Source organism: Anomaloglossus baeobatrachus, chromosome 8 (genome assembly GCF_048569485.1).
Source record: "Anomaloglossus baeobatrachus isolate aAnoBae1 chromosome 8, aAnoBae1.hap1, whole genome shotgun sequence".
NCBI lineage: Eukaryota > Metazoa > Chordata > Amphibia > Anura > Aromobatidae > Anomaloglossus > Anomaloglossus baeobatrachus.
The window spans coordinates 34,569,729-34,593,280 of NC_134360.1; the positions used below are offsets into that span (position 1 = coordinate 34,569,729).

General features: G+C 53.0%; 1 protein-coding gene across 1 annotated transcript in view; it reads left to right on the forward strand.

Moving 5' to 3' along the window:
* SETD5 (SET domain containing 5) overlaps positions 1–23,552 on the forward strand; it is a 152,527-nt gene that overhangs the window by 91,137 nt on the left and 37,838 nt on the right. Inside the window, exons 15-16 of the mRNA XM_075321431.1 lie at positions 22,567–22,881; positions 23,211–23,499. Coding sequence (XP_075177546.1) covers positions 22,567–22,881; positions 23,211–23,499 — 604 coding nt within the window. The remainder of the gene's footprint in view (positions 1–22,566; positions 22,882–23,210; positions 23,500–23,552) is intronic.

Below are 23,552 nucleotides of genomic sequence, written 5' to 3' on the forward strand. Positions count from 1 at the left end.
GGGGACAGTGATTGCTTGATAATGCTGCTTTTTACTCTGTTTCCGGCCGGTTCCACGGTTTTTACTGAGAACCGCGCCGATGATGCCTGATTCTCGGCCGCATGCATAACTCTAGGCCCCGGCTTCAGCCGCGGCCTAGTTTTGTTTCGTTCCCCTGCATGTCAGTCATGCAGGGGGACACTGCAGCGCCGCCCGCCGGCCGCTCTGCACAGGGGAGGACACTCCTATCTGAGGAGATGATTCCCTCCCCTGTACATCTTCTTAGCCCTCCGATTCCCGCTCCTGGGTTAACCCCCTCCCCCCCCCCCCCTCACTGTGGCGCCATTTTCTCAGCGTTCTTAGTACACTGGTCGGCGCTGGCTGCTCTGCAGTGCAGAGGGAGTGAATATCTAGCTGGGGGTCCAGGCTTGGAACCGGAGGGCACTCATAATAGCGCCCTGATAAGTCACAACCTCTGGTTGTGCACTTTTATACACTCTCAGGGCATTCTGAAGGAGTTAATTCTTTATCATAGAATCTCCTCCTTAGCAGCATGTCTCACTCTAGCAGCAAAGCTCCAAGGCTGTACTCTACATGTGCTGCATGTAACCTCATATTGCCTGAACCGGCACACTGTAATGGTTTTTATGTGGTGGTGCCTCAGCCGGGAGTCTCCCCAGGCTGAACCCCTGTCTTGGGTATTCTAGACATTCTAGACAGAGCCCCCACCTCTGCAGCATGTCTCACAGAGCGAGGCTGCAGGCTGTTTTGTTTTTTTTTTATTATCCACGGCAGGTAGTCTCGTACGGCTGTACCGAGCTCATAACCACTGTGGCCCCTCAGCTTGGGGGCTCATTAATGGTCCCTCCAGCTGCTCCGGTTTCGGTGGCTGACCCCTGTGGGAATCCTATTTCCAGGGGTCGGCTGTCCCGGCATCTGCTGAGCATGCAGCCCCCTTCTCAGGGCATTTTCTGCTTCGCTCAGCAAAGCTCACAAAGGACTCTCCTTCTGGGCTCAGACCCCGTCCTCCTGACAGGGAGACGCAGGGTCCCCTGTCCTCCCCGTCCCGCAGCTCCGATTACGAGCTGACTCACTGGACGAGGAGGATGTCTCTACCACGGGCTCGGACGCTACTTTATGTACATTGATCCGTCCGTAGGTGACGCAGATGCGAATGATTGGATTGCGTCCATTATACTTGTACTTCCGCCTGTATCAGGGGAGTATTCCCCGCTGGCAGAAAGGCATCAGTATACCTTTAACAGGACGAGGAGTGTGTTCCTTAACCACTCCAGTTTTCAGCCCGCTGCGTCCAAGCCCACAGCCTATCCTGCAGACCCCACAGCGGAGTTCTGCTGCCTGTCTCCCCCTCCCATCAGAGGTGGTCAAGGAGTGTACTCATTCGCCAAGGGTGCCCACTCCGGTGTCTAGACTTTCAGCCCGGATAGTTGTATCAGTGGCTGACGGCACCTCTATATGGATCCTACGGTACATTAATTTTGTACTGGACCTCAATCCGCCGGAGTTACCTTATCTAGGTGAACACAACGTGTGTTCCTTAACCACTCCAGTTTCAGGCCCCTGTGACCAGCCCAGGGTCCGCTCTGACAGTTCCTTCCTCTGAAGCGTGATTCTGAGGACTGTGTTTCCCCTGTCCACCAATGGTGGTCAAGAAGTGGGCTCATTCACCTCAGGTGGCTCAGCCCGGATCGTTATGTCAGTGGCTGATGGCTCCTCACTTAAGGTTCTGCGGTCCGCCCGGTTGTCCTTTGGGCCAAGTCGGTATGGGGACGGCAGGAGCTTTGCTCTCCTCAGCTTTACGGCAGTGCGGTTTTTTTGTACCTTCTCTGCTTCTCTGGAGGAGATGCATTCTCTCACAGGGACTCTATGCCCAAAACGGTTGCCTGAACTTCCAGACTTCAGTCTTTTCATCCTATGCCAGGTCTGCCATGCTGGACACCGCACGGCGGTGGTCTTGGCTACCTTCCTCGCTATCCGCAGGCTCCTGTGGCTTCGGAAATGGAAGGCAGATGCCTCTATGGAGGTTCCTTGCTGGGCTCCCCCTTGGTGGGACCGGTTTCCTCGGAACCAACTGGGTGAAATTAAGGAAGCTCTTGGTGGGGAGTGTTCTTCCTTGCCACAAACCTAAACCAGGGAACCTGTCCAGGGCAGGAATCAGTTGAGGTTTCGGTGGTTTCCGTTCCTCCATCTGATCGTCCTCTAGCTCGGCCTAGGTTCATAGAACCAAATGGCTCGAAGCTGCGTCTTCAGAAGACCGCAGGACATGCTGTCACTGAGTCAGCTTCCTCCGAGCTATCTAGCCACGCCAACAACCTCCTTGGTCGGTGGCAGGCTCTCTCCACTTGGCGACGTAGGGTTCTAACACGTCTCCGTTCAGTGGGGGCGGGATTATATCTCCCTCGGCTACAGGATGGACTTCTGTCCACCCGCCAAACAGATTTTTTCTGTCAACTCCTCCCGGCTCCAAGGCCGCCGCCTTCTTACAGGCCGTGGCATTTCTTGCAGGCCAATGGAGTAATTGTACCGGTTCCCGACTGGGAACGGTTCTGAGATTTTTGCTTAAATCTATTCCTAGTCCCCGAAGAGGGCGGTGCCTTCCGACCTGGATCTTTAGCTTTTCAAGCATAGCCAGGTGTGGCGTTTTCACATGGAGTCTCGGTTTTGTTCCGTGTGTTTTTTTCACCGGATCACTCAAGAACCCAAGGAGATTCCCTAGCAGCCATCGGCATCAGAGATGCCTATCGGTAGGAGTCAATCGCAGTTTCACACCAGCGTTGACTACGTTTTGACAATCGGAGTGGTCCAATTCGTGGCTCTTCCCTTGGGGTTAGCCACGGCCCCTCGAGTATTCTCATTGGGGCAGCTGTGATTAGGGTCCTGCACCCCTAGGGTTTGGCAGTGATCTTTTGCCCTGGACGGCCTTCTTGTCGGGGCTTCATCCAGTGCTGACTCTTAGCAGAGTGCTTCGCTCACTCTCGCCACTCTGACCTATTCGGGTGGCTTGTCTTTCTGTCCAAGTCCACTCTGACTTCGAACCAGAGGTTCTCAGGGCGTCAATAGAAGCGATTCCTTGCCCAGTTTCTCCTGCGTCCTCTGAGACTGGATGTTTTCCGCTGTACAAGCGAACTCACTCCTCCCACGGGGTGGTGGCTTCGCCACTGACCAGGGGCTCGTTTCAGTGGTGGCTTCGGCCACTCTGTCTCAGGGGCCCTCCTTTCTGGCCCGTCCCGGGTGATCCTCACCAGGATGCTAGCCTATCCGCCTTGGGAGCAGTATATCTCCACCGTGGAGCGCAGGGCGCTTGGACTCTGTCCGAATCAGCCCTCTGGATCAATGTGCTGGAAATCAGAGCTGTATTTCTGGCTCTCTAAGCCTTCACCATCTGTTGGCGGCTAGGCACATTCGAGTCCAGTCGGACAACGTGACAGCGTTTTCCTACATCAGCTTCCAGGGCGGGACACTCAGCCGCCTGGCAATCTTGGCGGCTCAACATTCTTCAGTGGACAAGGGACTCCTAGTCCACCGTATCCGCAGTCCACATCCTAGATGTGAAAACTGCGAGGCAGGCTATTTCAGCTGTCCAACCGTGGTCCACAATCCTCAGGTTTTGCGGTAGACACACTGGTTCATGTTTGATCCCAGCTTTGTCTCTTTACGAATTTCACCCTCTACCTCTTGTCCAGAGTCCTGCGCAAGATCAGTAAAGGGGGCCGTCGGGTCATTCTTCCAGACTGACCCAAGCAGGCTTGGTACTCTGACCTGCTCCTTCTGTCCGTTGGGTTGCCATGGCATCTTCCGGACCGCTCAGACCTTTTCTCAAAAGGTCAGTTTTTTCCGTCAGAATTCTGGATTCTCAGATTGACGGCGTAGCTCTTGAGTCCTGGATCTTGGCGACTTCTGATATCCTTCCTGAAGTCATCTCCGCCATGACTCGAGCTCCAAAGTGTCCTTTGACCTTTTTGGCCTTACCGACCCTCCTGTCCCTTCCACAGTCCGGTCTACAGCTAGGACTATCCCTCATTAAGGGACAGGTCTCGGCTCTGTCAGTATGTGCCAGCGGCGTATCGTCCGGCTGGCTCCGGTGTGCTCCTTTAAGGGCGCATCTCACATCATTCCGCCTTCCGGCGGCCTATGGAGCCCTGGGACCTTAATCCGGTCCTCCCGGTTCCCGGAAACCCCCCTTTGCGCCTCTTGGGGAGGTTTCTTTGTTTCATCTTTCACAGAAAGTACTCTTTCTAGTGGCTATAATTTCCCGCCAGAGAGTTCTGGCTGCACTCTCTCGGAGTCACCCCCTTTTTTGGTCTTTTGCATCAAGACAAGGTGGTCTTCGTCCGACTCCGGACTTTTTTCCCTAAGGTGGTTACTGCTTCCACCTTATCCGGGGCAATTTTCCTGCCTTCCTTTTGTCCGGCTCCTGTTCATCGCTTGAGGAAGCGTTGCATATCCTGGATCTGGTGCGGGCGCTCCGGATCTATGTGTCTCGCACCACCGTTATTAGGCGGTGCACCTCTCTGGTGCTGACTGTTAGTCAGCGTAGCGGTCTCTCGGCATCTAAGCCGACCCTGATCGTTGGCTTAGGTCGGCCATTTCCGAGACCTACAAGTGTACTCAAGTGCCTTCCCCGCCGGGGATCAGAGCACATTTGATCAGACCTGTCGGCGCCTTTTTTGGGCTTTCAGGCACCAGGTTACGGCTCAGTAGGTCTGTCAGACTGCAGCTCGAATTAGTCTGCATACTTTTTCGAAGCACTACCCAAGGCATGCTCATGCTTTGGCAGACGCGGGCTTGGGCAGACGCATTTTTCCGGCGTCTGTCGCCAATTTGTGAAGTTAGGTTTGCCTGCTTCTCAGTTGTCTGTTTATTCCCACCCATGGACTGCTTTTGAACGTCCCATGGTCTGGGTCTCCCATAGGAACGATAAAGAAAAAGAGAATTTTGTTACTTACCGTAAATTCTTTTTCTTATAGTTCCGTCATGGGAGACCCAGCACCCTCCCTATTGCCTGTTGGCAGGTTTCTTGTTCCGTGTGTCTTCACCGGCTGTTATTGTTGTAGACAGAGGTTCCGGTTCTTCCGGATTTTACTCTGTCTCTTCTTGTGGGTGGATGTCCTCCTTCAGCTTTTGCACTAAACTGGCTGGGTCTGGCTAGCAGGGGGTGTATATGCTAGGAGGGAGGAGCTACACGTTTTTGAGTGTAGTAACTTTGTGTGTCCTCCGGGGGCAGTAGCTATACACCATGGTCTGGGTCTCCCATGACGGAACTATAAGAAAAAGAATTTACGGTAAGTAACAAAATTCTCTTTTTTTCTTGAACGATACCGACTTCTTCCTGTACCACTGCTTGAAGAAGTTGTCTTCCAGAAACTGGCAGTAGGTCTGGGAGTTGCGCTTCACTCCATCCTCAACCCGAAAAGGTCCCACAAGTTGATCTTTGATGATCCCAGCCCATACCAGTCCCCACCTCCACCTTGCTGGCGTCTGAGTTGGAGTGGAGCTCTCTGCCCTTTACTGATCCAGCCTCTGGCCCATCCATCTGCCCATCAAGAGTCACTCTCATTTCATCAGTCCATAAAACCTTTGAAAAATCAGTCTTCAGATATTTCTTGGCCCAGTCTTGACGTTTTATCTTATGTTTCTTGTTCAGAGGTGGTGGTTTTTCAGCCTTCCTTACCTTGGCCATGTCCCGAGTATGGCACACCTTGTGCTTTTTGATACTCCAGTAATGTTGTAGCTCTGAAATATGGCCAAACTGGTGGTAAATGGCATCTTGGCAGCTTCACGCTGGATTTTCCTCAATTCATGGGCAGTTATTTTGCGCCTGTTTTGCCCAACACGCTTCTTGCGACCCTGTTGGCTATTTGCCATGAAACGCTTGATTGTTCGGTGATCATGCTTCAAAAGTTTGGCAATTTCAAGACTGCTTCATCCCTCTGCAAGACAGCTCACAATTCTGGACTTTTCAGAGCCCGTTAAATCTCTCTTATGACCCATTTTGCCAAAGGAAAGGAAGTTGCCTAATAACCAAGTACACCTTATACAGTTGTGGCCAAAAGTATTGGCACCTGCAATTCTGTCAGAGAATACTCAGTTTCTTCTTGAAAATGATTGCAATCGCAAATTCTTTGGTATTATTATCTTCATTTAATTTGTCTTCAATGAAAAAAAAAAAAAATTGTCAAAAAGCCAAATTGGATATAATTCCACAAAAGTGGACAAAAGTATTGGCACTGTTTGAAAAATCCTGCGATGCTTCTCTAATTTGTGTAATTAACAGCACCTGTAACTTACTTGTGGCACCTAACAGGGGTTTGCAATAACTAAATCACACTTGCAGCCAGTTGATAGGGATTAAAGTTGACTCAGCCTCTGTCCTGTGTCCTTGTGTGCACCACATTGAGCATGGATAAAAGAAAGAAGACCAAAGAACTGTCTGAGGACTTGAGAATCCAAATTGTGAGGAAGCATGAGCAATCTCAAGGCTACAAGTCCATCTCCAAAGACCTGAAAGCTCCTGTGTCTACGATGCGCAGTGTCATCAAGAAGTGTAAAGCCCATGGCACTGTGGCTAACCTCCCTAGATGTGGAAGGAAAAGAAAAATTAACGAGAGATTTCAACGCAAGATTGTGCGGATGGTGGATAAAGAACCTCGACTAACATCCACACAAGTTCAAGCTGCCCTGCAGTCCGAGGGTACAACAGTGTCAACCCGTACTATCCGTCGGCGTCTGAATGAAAAGGGACTGTATGGTAGGATACCCAGGAAGACCCCACTTCTTACCCCGAGACATAAAAAAGCCAGGCTGGAGTTTGCCAAAACTTACCTGAGAAAGCCTAAAACGTTTTGGAAGAATGTTCTCTGGTCAGATGAGACAAAAGTAGAGCTTTTTTGGAAAACCCATCAACATAGAGTTTACAGGAAAAAAAAAAAGGCATTCAAAGAAAAGAACACTGTCCCTACAGTCAAACATGGCGGAGGTTCCCTGATGTTTTGGGGTTGCTTTGCTGCTTCTGGCACTGGACTGCTTGACCGTGTGCATGGCATTATGAAGTCTGAAGACTACCAACAAATTTTGCAGCATAATGTAGGGCCCAGTGTGAGAAAGCTGGGTCTCTCTCAGAGGTCATGAGTCTTCCAGCAGGACAATGACCCAAAACACACTTCAAAAAGCACTAGAAAATGGTTTGAGAGAAAGCACTGGAGACTACTAAAGTGGCCAGCAATGAGTCCAGACCTGAACCCCATAGAACACCTGTGGAGAGATCTCACAATGGCAGTTTGGAGAAGGCACCTTCACATCTCAGGGACCTGGAGCAGTTTGCCAAAGAAGAATGGTCTAAAATTCCAGCAGAGCATTGTAAGGAACTCATTGATGGTTACCGGAAGCGGTTATGCGCAGTTATTTTGGCTAAAGGTTGTGCAACCAAGTATTAGGCTAAGGGTGCCAATACTTTTGTCTGGCCCATTTTTGGAGTTTTGTGTGAAATGATCAATGATTTGATTTCTTTGTCGCTCCATTGGGAGACCCAGACAATTGGGTGTATAGCTATGCCTCCGGAGGCCACACAAAGTATTACACTAAAAGTGTAACGCCCCTCCCCTTCTGCCTATACACCCCCCGTGCCTCACGGGCTCCTCAGTTTTTATGCTTTGTGCGAAGGAGGCAGACATCCACGCATAGCTCCACAGCTTAGTCAGCAGCAGCTGCTGACTAGGTCGGATGGAAGAAAAGAGGGCCCATAACAGGGCCCCCAGCATGCTCCCTTCTCACCCCACTGTGTCGGCGGTGCTGTTAAGGTTGAGGTACCCATTGCGGGTACACAGGCAGGAGCCACATGCTGTTTTCCTTCCCCATCCCTTAATGGGCTCTGGGTGAAGTGGGACCCGGATCGGTCTCCAGGCACAGGGACCGTGCTCCCTCCGCAGCCCCTGGGAATCTGCTGGATAGGAGCCGGGTATCGTCAGGGACAAGGCCCTGCTACTTTGAGGTACTCTGTGTCCCCGTGGGGACAGCGCATGGAGCGCTGGTGCCATACACATTACAGCACTGCTGGGTGTGTTAGTGCGCCGGGGACTACCGCGCATGGAGCGCTTGTGCCATACACATTACAGCACTGCTGGGTGTGTTAGTGCGCCGGGGACTACCGCGCATGGAGCGCTTATGCCATACACATTGCAGCACTGCTGGGTGTGTTAGTGCGCCGGGGACTACCGCGCGGCCGCGCTTATTGCCGGCCGCGCTTATAACTTTAGTCCCCGGCTTCTGCGGCCTAGTGTCGTATATTCCCGCCCACAGGCCTGCCAGTCAGGGGAAGGGCGGGACGCTGCACAGATCGTCAGCGCTGAGGGCTGGAGCATACATTAGTATCCTCCCCCCGCCTCACTCAGTACACTGGGGCACTGGATTCCCGCACTTTTCTTGGGCACGCCCACGGTCCCCTCCTCCCCACAGAACGCTGGCAGCCATTCCTGTCAGCGATTCAGACGCTGGAGAGGAGAGATAACACAGGGAGACCCAGGCAGGGAATCCGGTGATCACACAACCGCTCTAAGCGGTCGGTAAGCAGCACCTGTGGTGCTGGCCCCACTGAGTACCGAAGTGTATATATATATATATAGGCTTATAGGCTATACATTTGCACTGTACGGTCGCTCTGTTGATTTTTGGCTATATACCCTCCTGGTTGTTCTCAGAGGAGACAACATGTCATCCGCAAAAAGCAAGGGTGCCAAAGCACAGGCGTACTTTGCAACCTGTACCTCATGTACAGCTGTACTACCGGCAGGTTCCACTGACCCTCATTGTGTGCAATGCTCGGCCCCTGTGGCACTTACTCAGCCGGAGCCTCTGCGACTGGTGGCCCAGGTGGAACCACCTGCTACCACTGTCCAGGTGACAGGGACGGAGTTTGCAGCCTTTGCTGACAAACTGTCTGAGAGTATGGATAAATGGTCTGCTAAAATACTGGAAGCATTGCAGTCCAGACCGGTGATTCAGGCCCCGGGCACTGTCCAATCATTGACCCCTGGTCCCCCTCAATTGGAACAGCAAAGTGCCCCTGGGGTGACCCATAGGTCCCAGGGTGAGGTCTCTGACACGGACCGCAGTCCAAGGCCGCCCAAGCGGGGTCGCTGGGAAATTCCCTCCACTTCATCACACTGTTCAGGGTCCCAGCAGGGGGACTCTCTGGAGGATGAAGCGGAGGTAACAGATCAGGATTCTGATCCTGAAGCCGCTCTCAACCTAGATACACCTGAGGGTGACGCCGTAGTGAATGACCTTATAGCGACCATCAATCAGGTGTTGGATATTTCTCCCTCAGCTCCTACAATTGAGGAGTCAGCTTCTCAGGAGAAATTCCGTTTCAGGTTTCCCAAGCGTACATTGAGTACGTTTCTGGATCACTCTGACTTCAGAGAGGCAATCCAGAAAAACCGAGACTGTCCAGACAAGCGTTTTTCCAAGCGCCTTAAGGTCACACGTTATCCCTTCCCCCCCGAGGTTGTCAAGGGCTGGACTCAGTGTCCTAAGGTGGATCCTCCAATCTCCAGACTGGCGGCTAGATCCATAGTTGCAGTGGAAGATGGGGCTTCACTCAAAGATGCCACTGACAGACAGATGGAACTATGGTTGAAATCCATCTATGAAGCTATCGGTGCGTCTTTTGCTCCAGCATTCGCAGCCGTATGGGCACTCCAAGCTATCTCAGCTTGTCAGGCGCAGATTAATACAGTAACACGTACGTCTACCCCGCAAGTGGTGTCCTTAACCTCTCAGGCGTCGGCATTTGCGTCCTACGCCATTAATGCTATCCTGGACTCGGCGAGCCATACGGCGGTGGCATCCGCCAATTCGGTGGTACTCCGCAGGGCCATGTGGCTACGTGAATGGAAGGCAGACTCTGCTTCCAAAAAGTTCTTAACCGGTTTGCCATTGTCTGGCGACCGCTTGTTTGGTGAGCGATTGGATGAAATCATTAAACAATCCAAGGGAAAGGATTCATCCTTACCCCAGTCCAAACCAAACAGACCTCAACCACGGAAGGTACAATCGAGGTTTCGGTCCTTTCGGACCGCGGGCAGGTCTCAATTCTCCTCGTCCAAAAGGCCTCAGAAAGATCAGAGGAACTCCGATTCCTGGCGGTCTAAGTCACGTCCTAAAAAGACCGCCGGAGGAACCGCGCCCAAAGCGGCCTCCTCATGACTTTCGGCCTCCCCAAACCGCATCCTCGGTCGGTGGCAGGCTCTCCCGCTTTTGCGACGCCTGGTTGCCACATGTCCAAGACCGATGGGTGAGAGACATTCTGTCTCACGGTTACAGGATAGAGTTCAGCTCTCGTCCCCCGACTCGTTTCTTCAGAACATCTCCGCCCCCCGAGCGAGCCGATGCTCTTCTTCATGTGTGTGCACTCTGAAGGCAGAAGGAGTGGTGATCCCTGTTCCCCTTCAGCAATGGGCTCACGGTTTTTACTCCAACTTGTTTGTGGTGCCAAAAAAGGACGGATCTTTCCGTCCCGTTCTGGACCTCAAACTGCTCAACAGACACGTGAAAACCAGGCGGTTCCGGATGGAATCTCTCCGCTCCGTCATCGCCTCGATGTCCCAAGGAGACTTCCTAGCATCAATCGACATCAGGGATGCTTATCTCCACGTGCCGATTGCACCAGAGCATCAGCGCTTCCTGCGTTTCGCCATCGGGGATGAACACCTTCAGTTCGTGGCACTACCTTTCGGCCTGGCGACAGCCCCACGGGTCTTCACCAAGGTCATGGCAACAGTAGTAGCAGTCCTACACTCTCAGGGACACTCGGTGATCCCTTACTTAGACGATCTGCTTGTCAAGGCCCCCTCTCGGGTGGCATGCCAACACAGCCTGAACATTGCTCTTGAGACTCTCCAGAGATTCGGGTGGATCATCAATTTCCCAAAGTCAAATCTGACACCGACCCAATCGCTGACATATCTCAGGATGGAGTTTCATACTCTCTCAGCGATAGTGAAACTTCCGCTGGACAAACAGCGTTCACTACGGACAGGGGTGCAATCTCTCCTTCGAGCCCAGTCGCACCCCTTGAGGCGCCTCATGCACTTCCTAGGGAAGATGGTGGCAGCAATGGATGCAGTTCCATTTGCGCAGTTTCATCTGCGTCCACTTCAATGGGACATTCTCCGCAAATGGGACAGGAAGTCGACGTCCCTCGACAGGAACGTCTCCCTTTCTCGGGCAGCCAAGGCCTCCCTTCAGTGGTGGCTTCTTCCCACTTCTTTGTCGAAGGGGAAATCATTCCTGCCCCCATCCTGGGCTGTGGTCACGACAGACGCGAGTCTGTCAGGGTGGGGAGCGGTCTTCCTCCACCACAGGGCTCAGGGTACCTGGACTCAGCCAGAGTCCTCCCTTCAGATCAATGTTCTGGAGATAAGGGCAGTGTATCTAGCCCTAAAGGCGTTCCAGCCGTGGCTGGAAGGCAGGCAGATCCGAATTCAGTCGGACAACGCCACGGCGGTGGCATACATCAACCACCAAGGCGGCACACGCAGTCGGCAAGCCTTCCAGGAAGTTCGGCGGATTCTGCTGTGGGTGGAAGCCACAGCCTCCACCATCTCCGCAGTTCACATCCCGGGCGTAGAAAACTGGGAAGCAGACTTTCTTTGTCGCTCCATTGGGAGACCCAGACAATTGGGTGTATAGGCTATGCCTCCGGAGGCCGCACAAAGTATTACACTAAAAGTGTAAAGCCCCTCCCCTTCTGCCTATACACCCCCCGTGCTCCCACGGGCTCCTCAGTTTTTTTGCTTTGTGCGAAGGAGGCAGACATGCACGCACAGCTCCACAGATTGGTCAGCAGCAGCTGCTGACTATATCGGATGGAAGAAAAGTGGGCCCATATAGGGCCCCCAGCATGCTCCCTTCTCACCCCACTCTTGTCGGCGGTGTGGTTAAGGTTGAGGTATCCATTGCGGGTACGGAGGCTGGAGCCCACATGCTGTTTTCCTTCCCCATCCCCCTCAGGGCTCTGGGTGAAGTGGGATCCTATCGGTCTCCAGGCACTGAGACCGTGCTTCATCCACAACTCCTGTGGAGCCTGCTGGATAGGAGCCGGGTATCGTTCAGGGACATGGCCCTGCTACTTGGAGGTACTCTGTATCCCTGTGGGGACAGCGCACAGCAACACTCCAGCTTTGCTGGGTGTGCTAGTGCACCGGGGACCGCGGCGCTGACCGGGTTAATATGTGCCATTACACACTCAGTGTTGCTGAGTGTGTTTATGTATAGGGACTGCCGCACTGACCGCCGCTGCCATGGAAACACCGTGGCGCGGCTGGGACTTGTAGTGCGCCGGGGACTTCCACGCCGGCCGCGCTTTTACGGCGGCCGCGTTTATTACTAGAGTCCCCGGCTTTTTGCGGCCGAGTTTCTTTTCTTCCCACCCCCCGCCCTGATAGGCAGGGGAAGGGCGGGACGCTGCACAGAACGAGCAGCACTGAGGGCTGGAGCATGCTTTGCATACTCCACCCCCCTCACTGTGCACAGTGCGGGCACTAGTTCCCGCACTTTCTGGGTCACGCCCACGGCTCCCTCCTCTCCTCAGGACGCCGGCAGCCATTCCTGTCAGCTCCTCGGACGCTGCAGAGGGGGACAAAGTCTGGGAGACCCAGGCAGGGACTCTGGTGGCCTCACAACCGCTTTAAGCGGGTGGTAAGCAGCACCTGTGGTGCTAGCCCCATTGTGCAGTAGTGTAACATTATATGTTTATGGTATATATATTTTACACTGTATGGTGCACAGTTGATTTCTGGCTATATACCCTATTGTGTTGCTCAGGGAAGATAATAGCATGGCGCCCACGAAAGGCAGGGGTGCCAAAACACAGGCTTTTTATGCTGCCTGCGCCGCATGTACGACCCCGCTACCGGCAGGTTCCACTGACCCTCATTGTGTGCACTGTTCGGCCCCTGTGGCACTTACTCAGCCTCTGCTAAGAGGGGCCCAGGGGGAGCCACCTGCTGACACTGGCCAGGTGACGGGGACGGAGTTTGCAAAACTCTCTGAGACTATGGCTAAGATACTAGAAGCCTTGCAGTCCAGGCCGGTATCTCAGCACAGGGACTCTGTTGAATCTTTGTTCCCTGGCCCACCTCAGTTGGACCAACAATGTCCTCCCGGGGTATCTCATGGGTCCCAGGCTGAGGGTTCTGACACAGACCCCAGCCCCAGACCGACTAAGCGAGCTCGCTTAGAATTTCCCTCGACATCATCATATTGTGCAGGGTCTCAGAGGGGGGAATCTCTGGTTGATGAAGCGGAGACAGTTGATCAGGATTCTGATCCTGAGGCCGCTCTCAATCTTGATACTCCTGACGGGGACGCCATAGTGAACGATCTTATTGCGTCCATCAATCTAATGCTGGATATTTCTCCCTCAGCTCCTCCGGCGGAGGAGTCGGCTTCTCAGCAGGAGAAATTCCGTTTCAGGTTTCCCAAGCGTACACCGAGTATGTTTCTGGACCACTCTGATTTCAGAGAGGCAGTCCAGAATCACCATGCTTGTCCAGATAAGCGTTTTTCTAAGCGCCTTAAGGATACACGTTATCCCTTTCCCCCTGACGTGGTCAAAAGTTGGGCTCAGTGTCCCAAAGTGGATCCTCCAATCTCCAGACTGGCAGCTAGATCCATACTTGCAGTGGAAGATGGGGCTTCACTCAAAGATGCCACTGACAGGCAGATGGAGCTCTGGTTGAAATCCATCTATGAAGCTATCGGCGCTTCTTTTGCCCCAGCATTCGCAGCCGTATGGGCGCTACAAGCTATCTCAGCAGGTCAAGCGCAAATTGACGCAGCCACACGCACGTCCGCGCCACAGGTGGCGTCCATAACCACTCAGACGTCGGCATTTGCATCTTACGCTATTAATGCTGTCCTGGACTCTGCGAGCCGTACGGCGGTTGCAGCCGCCAATTCGGTGGTACTACGCAGGGCCTTGTGGCTACGGGAATGGAAGGCAGATTCTGCTTCCAAAAAAGCGCTTAACCAGTTTGCCAATTTCTGGCGACCGATTGTTTGGCGAGCTTTTGGATGAAATCATCAAACAATCCAAGGGAAAGGATACATCCTTACCCCAGCCCAAACCGAACATACCCCAACAGAGGAGGGGGCAGTCGAGGTTTCGGTCCTTTCGGGGCGCGGGCAGGTCCCAATTCTCCTCGTCCAAAAGGCCTCAGAAAGATCAAAGGAACTCTTATGCATGGCGGTCTAAGTCACGTCCTAAAAAGACCACCGGAGGTGCCGCTACCAAAGCGGCTTCCTCATGACTTTCGGCCTCCTCACTCCGCATCCTCGGTCAGTGGCAGGCTCTCCCGCTTTTGCGACACCTGGCTGCCACGGGTAAAAGACCGTTGGGTGAGAGACATTCTGTCTCACGGTTACAAGATAGAGTTCACCTCTCGTCCCCCGACTCGATTCTTCAGGTCATCCCCGCCTCCCGAGCGAGCCGAGGCTCTTCTGCAGGCGCTGGGCACTCTGAAGGCAGAAGGAGTGGTGGTCCCTGTTCCTCTTCAGCAACAGGGCCACGGTTTTTACTCCAACTTGTTTGTGGTCCCAAAGAAGGACGGGTCTTTCCGTCCTGTCCTGGACCTGAAACTTCTCAACAAACACGTAAAGACCAGGCGGTTCCGGATGGAATCCCTGCGCTCCGTCATCGCCTCAATGTCCCAAGGAGATTTCCTTGCATCGATCGATATCAAAGATGCTTATCTCCACGTACCGATTGCTCCAGAGCACCAGCGCTTCTTGCGCTTCGCCATAGAAAACAAACACCTGCAGTTCGTGGCACTGCCGTTCGGCCTGGCAACAGCCCCACGGGTTTTCACCAAGGTTATGGCTACTGTAGTAGCGGTCCTCCACTCTCAGGGTCACTCGGTGATCCCGTACTTGGACGATCTGTTGATCAAGGCACCCTCTCAAGAGGCATGACAACACAGCCTCGACGCTACCCTGGAGACTCTCCAGAGTTTCGGGTGGATCATCAATTTTCCAAAGTCAAATCTGACACCGGCCCAATCGCTGACATACCTTGGCATGGAGTTTCATACCCTCTCAGCGATAGTGAAGCTTACGCTGATCAAGCAGCGGTCACTACAGAAAGGGGTACAATCTCTCCTTCAAGGCCAGTCACACCCCTTGAGGCGCCTCATGCACTTCCTGGGGAAGATGGTGGCAGCAATGGAGGCAGTCCCTTTCGCGCAGTTTCACCTGCGTCCTCTTCAATGGGACATCCTACGCAAATGGGACAGGAAGCCGACGTCCCTCGACAGGAACGTCTCCCTCTCTCAGGCGACCAAAGCTTCCCTTCGGTGGTGGCTTCTTCCCACTTCATTATCGAAGGGGAAATCCTTCCTACCCCCATCCTGGGAGGTGGTCACGACGGACGCGAGTCTGTCAGGGTGGGGAGCGGTTTTTCTCCACCACAGGGCTCAGGGTACGTGGACCCAGCAAGAGTCCTCGCTTCAGATCAATGTTCTGGAAATACGGGCAGTGTATCTTGCCCTGAAAGCGTTCCAGCAGTGGCTGGAAGGCAAGCAGATCCGAATTCAGTCGGACAATTCCACAGCGGTGGCATACATCAACCACCAAGGCGGCACACGCAGTCGGCAAGCCTTCCAGGAAGTCCGGCGGATTTTGATGTGGGTGGAAGCCACGGCCTCCACCATCTCTGCAGTTAACATCCCAGGCGTGGAAAACTGGGAAGCAGATTATCTCAGTCGCCAGGGCATGGACGCAGGGGAATGGTCCCTTCACCCGGACGTGTTTCAGGAGATCTGTTGCCGCTGGGGGGTGCCGGACGTCGACCTCATGGCGTCCCGGCACAACAACAAGGTACCGACGTTCATGGCACGGTCTCAAGATCCCAGAGCTCTGGCGGCAGACGCCTTAGTTCAGGATTGGTCGCAGTTTCAGCTCCCTTATGTGTTTCCTCCGTTGGCATTGTTGCCCAGAGTGTTACGCAAGATCAGGGTCGACTGCCGCCGCGTCATCCTCGTTGCTCCAGACTGGCCGAGGCGGTCGTGGTACCCGGATCTGTGGCATCTCACGGTCGGCCAACCGTGGGCACTACCAGACCGACCAGACTTGCTATCTCAAGGGCCGTTTTTCCATCTGAATTCTGCGGCCCTCAACCTGACTGTGTGGCCATTGAGTCCTGGATCCTAGCGTCTTCAGGGTTATCTCAAGACGTCATTGCCACTATGAGACAGGCTAGGAAACCAACGTCCGCCAAGATCTACCACAGGACGTGGAAAATTTTCCTGTCGTGGTGCTCTGCTCAGGGTTTTTCTCCCTGGCCTTTTGCCTTGCCCACTTTTCTGTCCTTCCTTCAATCTGGACTGGAAAAGGGTTTGTCGCTCGGCTCCCTTAAGGGACAAGTCTCAGCGCTCTCTGCGTTTTTCCAGAAGCGCCTAGCCAGACTTCCACAGGTACGCACATTCCTGCAGGGGGTTTGTCACATCGTTCCTCCTTACAAGCGGCCGTTAGAACCCTGGGATCTGAACAGGGTGCTGATGGTTCTTCAGAAACCACCATTTGAGCCAATGAGAGATATTTCTCTCTCACGCCTTTCGCAGAAAGTGGTTTTTCTAGTAGCAGTCACTTCACTTCGGAGAGTGTCTGAGCTAGCAGCGCTGTCATGCAAAGCCCCTTTCCTGGTGTTTCACCAGGACAAGGTGGTTCTGCGTCCGGTTCCGGAATTTCTCCCTAAAGTGGTATCCCCCTTTCATCTCAATCAGGATATCTCCTTACCTTCTTTTTGTCCTCATCCGGTTCACCAATGTGAAAAGGATTTGCACTTGTTAGATCTGGTGAGAGCACTCAGGCTCTACATTTCTCGGACGGCGCCCCTGCGCCTCTCGGATGCACTCTTTGTCCTTGTCGCTTGCCAGCGTAAAGGGTCACAGGCTTCCAAATCAACCCTGGCTCGGTGGATCAAGGAACCAATTCTCGAAGCTTACCGTTCTGCTGGGCTTCCGGTTCCCTCAGGGCTGAAGGCCCATTCTACCAGAGCCGTGGGCGCGTCCTGGGCTTTGAGGCACCAGGCTACGGCTCAGCAGGTGTGTCAGGCAGCTACCTGGTCGAGCCTGCACACTTTCACGAAACACTATCAGGTGCATACCTATGCTTCGGCGGATGCCAGCCTAGGTAGACGAGTCCTTCAGGCGGCGGTTGCCCACCTGTAGGAAGGGGCCGTTTTACGGCTCTATCACGAGGTATTATTTTACCCACCCAGGGACTGCTTTTGGACGTCCCAATTGTCTGGGTCTCCCAATGGAGCGACAAAGAAGGGAATTTTGTTTACTTACCGTAAATTCCTTTTCTTTGTCGCTCCTAATTGGGAGACCCAGACAATTGGGTGTATAGCTACTGCCTCCGGAGGCCACACAAAGTACTACACTTAAAAGTGTAAGGCCCCTCCCCTTCTGGCTATACACCCCCCCGTGGGATCACGGGCTCCTCAGTTTTATGCTTTGTGCGAAGGAGGCCAGACATCCACGCATAGCTCCACTGTTTAGTCAGCAGCAGCTGCTGACTATGTCGGATGGAAGAAAAGAGGGCCCATACGAGGGCCCCCAGCATGCTCCCTTCTCACCCCACTTTATGTCGGTGGTGTTTGTTAAGGTTGAGGTACCCATTGCGGGTACGGAGGCTGGAGCCCACATGCTGATTCCTTCCCCATCCCCATTAGGGCTCTGGGTGAAGTGGGACTTTACCGGTCTCCGGGCACTGAGGCCGTGCTCCATCCACAGCCCCTGGAGGATCTGCTGGATTCGGAGCGGAGTTTCCTCAGGGACTGGACCCTGCTCCAGCAAGGTACTCCGTGTCCCCGTGCTTATCGCACGCACACTGCAGCATTGCTGGGTGTGTTAGTGCGCCGGGGTAAACAGCGCTGCTGCGCTTGTGCCGTTGCTCACTACAGCTCTGCTGAGTGAGGTGACTTAGTACGATCGGCCGATCCGGCCGCGGGGGTCAGTTTTTACTGCGTCGCGGCTGGGATTTGTGGTGCGCCGGGGACTTCCGCGCTGGCCGTGCATATATGACGGCCGCGCTAGATTACTACAGTCCCCGGCTTTTGCGGCCTAGTTCGTATCGTTCCCGCCCCCAGACCTGCCAGTCAGGAGGAGGGCGGGACGCTGTACAGACCAGCAGCGCTAAGAGCTGGAGTCTGTTTTACATACTCCAGCCCTCACACTAGGCACAGTGGGACGCAGTTTCCCGCACTTTTGTTTGTGACGCCCACGGTCCGCCCCTCTTCACAGGACGCCGGCAGCCATTCCTGCCTGCACGCTGAGCTGCAGAGCGGAGACGGGGAGACTCAGACAAGGGATTCTACGACCTCACACCCGCTTTCAGCGGGCGGTAAGCAGCCCTCAAGGGCTCTCCCCCACTTGTGCCATAGTGTACTTTGTATTTTGTGCTGGCAATACTTTGCACTGTACAGTCGCTGGTGATTTTCTGCTATATACCCTCCTTAGATTTCTCAAGGAGACAACAGCATGTCGTCCGCAAAAAGCAAAAGTGCCAAGGCACGGACTTTATATGCTGCTTGTACCGCATGTGGGGCTACTCTACCGGCAGGTTCCACTGACCCCCATTGTGTGCAGTGCTCGGCCCCTGTGGCAATTGCTCAGCCGGGGCCGCTGCTAGAGGTGACCCAGGGAGAACCACCTGTGAATGCTGTCCAGGTGACAGGGACGGAGTTTGCAGCTTTTGCTGACAGATAGTCATAGACAATGTCTAAAATTCTTGAAACATTGCAGTCTAGACCAGTAACTCAGACCATGGGCACTGTTGATTCATTGCCACCTTGTCCCCCTCAGCTGGACCACTTCCTAGCTCCGGGGGTGTCACATGCACCCCAGGGTGACGGCTCTGACTCGGACGACAGTCCCAGACAACCTAAGCGGGCTCGCTATGAGCGACCCTCAACTTCATCACACTGGTCAGGGTCCCAGCTGGACGACTCTGTGTGATGAGGCGGATGTAACTGATCAGGAGTCTGATGCTGGGGCCGCTCTCAATCTAGATACCCCGGATGGTGACGCCATAGTGAATGATCTTATAGCGTCCATCAATAGGATGTTAGATATTTCTCCACCAGCTCCTCCTGCGGAGGAGGCAGCTTCACAGCAGGAGAAATTCCATTTCAGGTATCCCAAGCGTAAATTAAGCACTTTTCTGGACCACTCTGACTTTAGAGACGCAATCCAGAAACACCACGCTTATCCAGATAAGCGTTTTTCCAAACGGCTTAAAGATACACGCTATCCTTTTCCCCCTGACGTGGTCAAGGGCTGGACACAGTGTCCCAAGGTGGACCCTCCAATCTCCAGGCTTGCAGCCAGATCTCTAGTTGCAGTGGAAGATGGGGCGGCACTTAAAGATGCCACTGACAGACAGATGGAGCTCTGGTTAAAATCCATCTATGAAGCGATTGGAGCGTCGTTTGCTCCAGCATTCGCTGCCGTATGGGCACTCCAAGCTATTTCAGCTGGGCTTACACAGGTCGACACGGTCACACGTACATCTGCTCCGCAGGTGGCACCCTTGACCTCTCAAATGTCTGCATTCGCGTCTTACGCGATTAATGCTGTCCTAGACTCTACGAGCCGTACGGCGGTGGCGTCAGCCAACTCTGTGGTTTTACGCAGAGCCCTGTGGTTGAGAGAATGGAAGGCAGATTCTTCTTCCAAGAAGTGCTTAACCAGTTTGCCTTTTTCTCGTGACCGATTGTTTGGTGAGCGTTTGGATGAAATCATTAAACACTCCAAGGGTAAGGATTCATCCTTACCTCAGCCCAGACAAAACAAACCCCAACAGAGGAGGGGACAGTCTGGTTTTCGGTCCTTTCGAGGCTCAGGCAGGTCCCAATTCTACTCGTCCAAAAGGACTCAAAAGGATCAGAGGGGCTCAGATTCTTGGCGGACTCAATCACGCCCAAAAAAGCCAGCCGGAAGAACCGTTACCAAGACTGCTTCCTCATGACTCTCAGCCTCCTCTCTCCGCATCCTTGGTCGGTGGCAGGCTCTCCCGCTTTGGCGACATTTGGCTGTCACAGGTCAAAGACCGTTGGGTGAGAGACATTCTGTCTCACGGGTACAGGATAGAGTTCAGCTCTCGTCCTCCAACTCGTTTCTTCAGAACTTCTCCACCGCCCCGACCGAGCCGATGCTCTGCTACAAGCGGTGTCCGCTCTAAAGGCGGAAGGAGTGGTGACTTCTGTTCCTCTTCAGGAACAAGGTCACGGTTTTTACTCCAATTTGTTTGTGGTGCCAAAGAAAGACGAGTCGTTCCGTCCCGTCCTGGATCTAAAGCTGCTCAACAAACACGTAAAAACCAGGAGGTTCCGGATGGAATCTCTCCGCTCCGTTATCGCCTCAATGTCTCAAGGAGATTTCCTAGCATCAATAGACATCAAGGATGCTTATCTCCACGTGCCAATTGCGCCAGAGCATCAGCGTTTATAGGAAGCGAACACCTGCAGTTCGTAGCTCTACCTTTCGGGCTGGCGACAGCCCCTCGGGTCTTCACCAAGGTCATGGCAGCAGTAGTAGCAGTCCTGCACTCGCAAGGTCACTCCGTGATCCCGTATTTGGACGATCTACTTATCAAGGCACCCTCTCAAGAGGCATGCCAACACAGCCTGAACGTGGCACTGAAGACTCTCCAGAGTTTCGGGTGGATTATCAACTTTTCAAAGTCAAATCTAACCCCGACCCAATCACTAACATATCTTGGCATGGTCGGCCAACCGTGGGCACTACCAGACCGACCAGACTTACTGTCTCAAGGACCATTTTTCCATCTGAATTCTGCGGCCCTCAACCTGACTGTGTGGCCATTGAGTCCTGGATCCTAGCGTCTTCAGGGTTATCTCAAGAGGTCATTGCCACTATGAGACAGGCCAGGAAACCAACTTCCGCCAAGATCTACCACAGGACGTGGAGGATCTTCTTATCCTGGTGCTCTGATCAGGGTTTTACTCCCTGGCCATTTGCCTTGCCCACTTTTCTGTCCTTCCTTCAATCCGGAATGGAAAAGGGTTTGTCGCTCGGCTCTCTTAAGGGACAAGTCTCGGCGCTCTCTGTGTTTTTTCAAAAGCGTCTAGCCAGGCTTCCGCAGGTACGCACGTTCCTGCAGGGGGTTTGCCACATAGTCCCCCCTTACAAGCGTCCGCTAGAACCCTGGGATCTTAACAGGGTGCTAACGGCTCTTCAGAAACCACCTTTCGAGCCAATGAGAGATATTTCTCTTGCACGCCTTTCGCAGAAGGTGTTCTTCCTAGTGGCAGTCACATCACTTCGGAGAGTGTCTGAGCTAGCTGCTCTGTCATGCAAAGCCCCCTTCTTGGTGTTTCACCAGGATAAGGTGGTTCTGCGTCCGGTTCCGGAATTTCTCCCTAAGGTGGTATCCCCTTTTCATCTCAATCAGGATATCTCCTTACCTTCTTTTTGCCCTCATCCAGTTCACCAATGTGAAAAGGATTTGCACTTGTTAGATCTTGTGAGAGCACTCAGACTCTACATTTCTCGTACGGCGCCCCTGCGCCGCTCGGATGCGCTCTTTGTCCTTGTCGCTGGCCAGCGTAAAGGGTCGCAGGCTTCCAAGTCAACCTTGGCTCGGTGGATTAAGGAACCAATTCTTGAAGCCTACCGTTCTTCTGGGCTTCCGGTTCCTTCAGGGCTGAAAGCCCATTCTACCAGAGCCGTGGGTGCGTCCTGGGCATTGCGGCACCAGGCTACGGCTCAGCAGGTGTGTCAGGTGGCTACCTGGTCGAGTCTGCACACTTTCACGAAACACTATCAGGTGCATACCTACGCTTCGGCAGATGCCAGCCTAGGTAGGCGAGTCCTTCAGGCGGCGGTTGCCCACCTGTAGGAAGGGGCCGTTTTACGGCTTTATTACCGAGGTATTCTTTACCCACCCAGGGACTGCTTTTGGACGTCACAATTGTCTGGGTCTCCCAATGGAGCGACAAAGAAGAAGGGAATTTTGTTTACTTACCGTAAATTCCTTTTCTTCTAGCTCCTATTGGGAGACCCAGCACCCGCCCCTGTTCCCTTCGGGCTGTTGTTCTTTTGTGTACACATGTTGTTCATGTTGAATGGTTTTCAGTTCTCCGAACATCCTTCGGATTGAATTTACCTTAGACCAATTTATAAGTTTCCTCCTTCCTGCTTTTGCACCAAAACTGAGGAGCCCGTGATGCACGGGAGGGTGTATAGGCAGAGGGGAGGGGTTTACACTTTTAAGTGTAATACTTTGTGTGGCATCCAGAGGCAGAAGCTATACACCCAATTGTCTGGGTCTCCCAATAGGAGCTAGAAGAAAAGGAATTTACGGTAAGTAAACAAAATTCCCTTCATTTGCTACTTGATATGAAGCATTTGGGGTTTAATTTTTGCAAAGTGTCATCTCGGATATAAATTGTGAAATAAATCGATCCTTTTTTTTCCCCTCAATGACCTAAGTTTGCCTGTGAAAATATACAATTGTATTAACCTGTTGTATTTGCTTACCTAGGACGTGATCACAGAGAAACCTGCCCCTAAACCAGTTACGCCAAAATCCACCAGACCTCGTCCAAAAAGCCGCATATCCAGATACCGGAGCGCTTCAGCACAAAGGTTAAAAAGGCATAGGCAAAATTTGGCTCAGCAAGTGGAGCTGGCACCCCCAGTGCCGGAAGAAGGGACTGCAAGTTCTGCCACGACCGAGCCCGGGAACACAGAAAATTTAGGATTAGCTGATGTACAGCAAGGCTCAGAGTCCCCGGCAGTTACCCAGGCAGTGGCACAGCCAACACGTTCCGGCCTTAAATACCACAAAGCTAAAAAGGTCAGTCAAATATCATGTCGACGGGTTATCCCAAACTTGTAAGTCATCACCTATTCACAGAAGAGGGGGGGAGGAAACTTCAATGAGGGTCCAGCAGCTGAGATTCCAAGAACGGTGCTTTAGTACCTGAATGTTGATGCTTATCCTCCACTCCATTCATTGGCTATGGGACTGATAAGTTACTCCGGCAGACTCATAGACAGTGACTTGACCGGAGGTAATGCAAACCACTAAGGATAAGGGATCACTTACTACCTTGGGAATAACCATTAAAAATTCCACCAATGTCACCAACTCTTTGAAATTAATCCTATGTCTTTCTTTTCCAGTACCTAGTTACGGAGTGGTTAAACGATAAGGTAGAGAAGCAGGACAGCCCCATCGATCACCCTTTGCGGATTACAACGGATCCCACAGTTTTGGCGACCACCCTTAACATGCTCCCTGGACTATCCCACTTCCCGTCCATCTGCACCGCTCCTAAACACTACATACGCTTTGTGTCTCCATTTATGCCTGAGAGGCGGAGAAGACCTCCAAAGGTGGATGGCACTTATGGCTCATGTAAAAAGGTTGGTGCTGTTTTTTTGGCCTGTTCTTCAATTTGCCTAGAGCAAAGTCTTCATTTCAAGCTATAGACCCTTCCTTTAAAGGCTGCTTTCACATCAGCG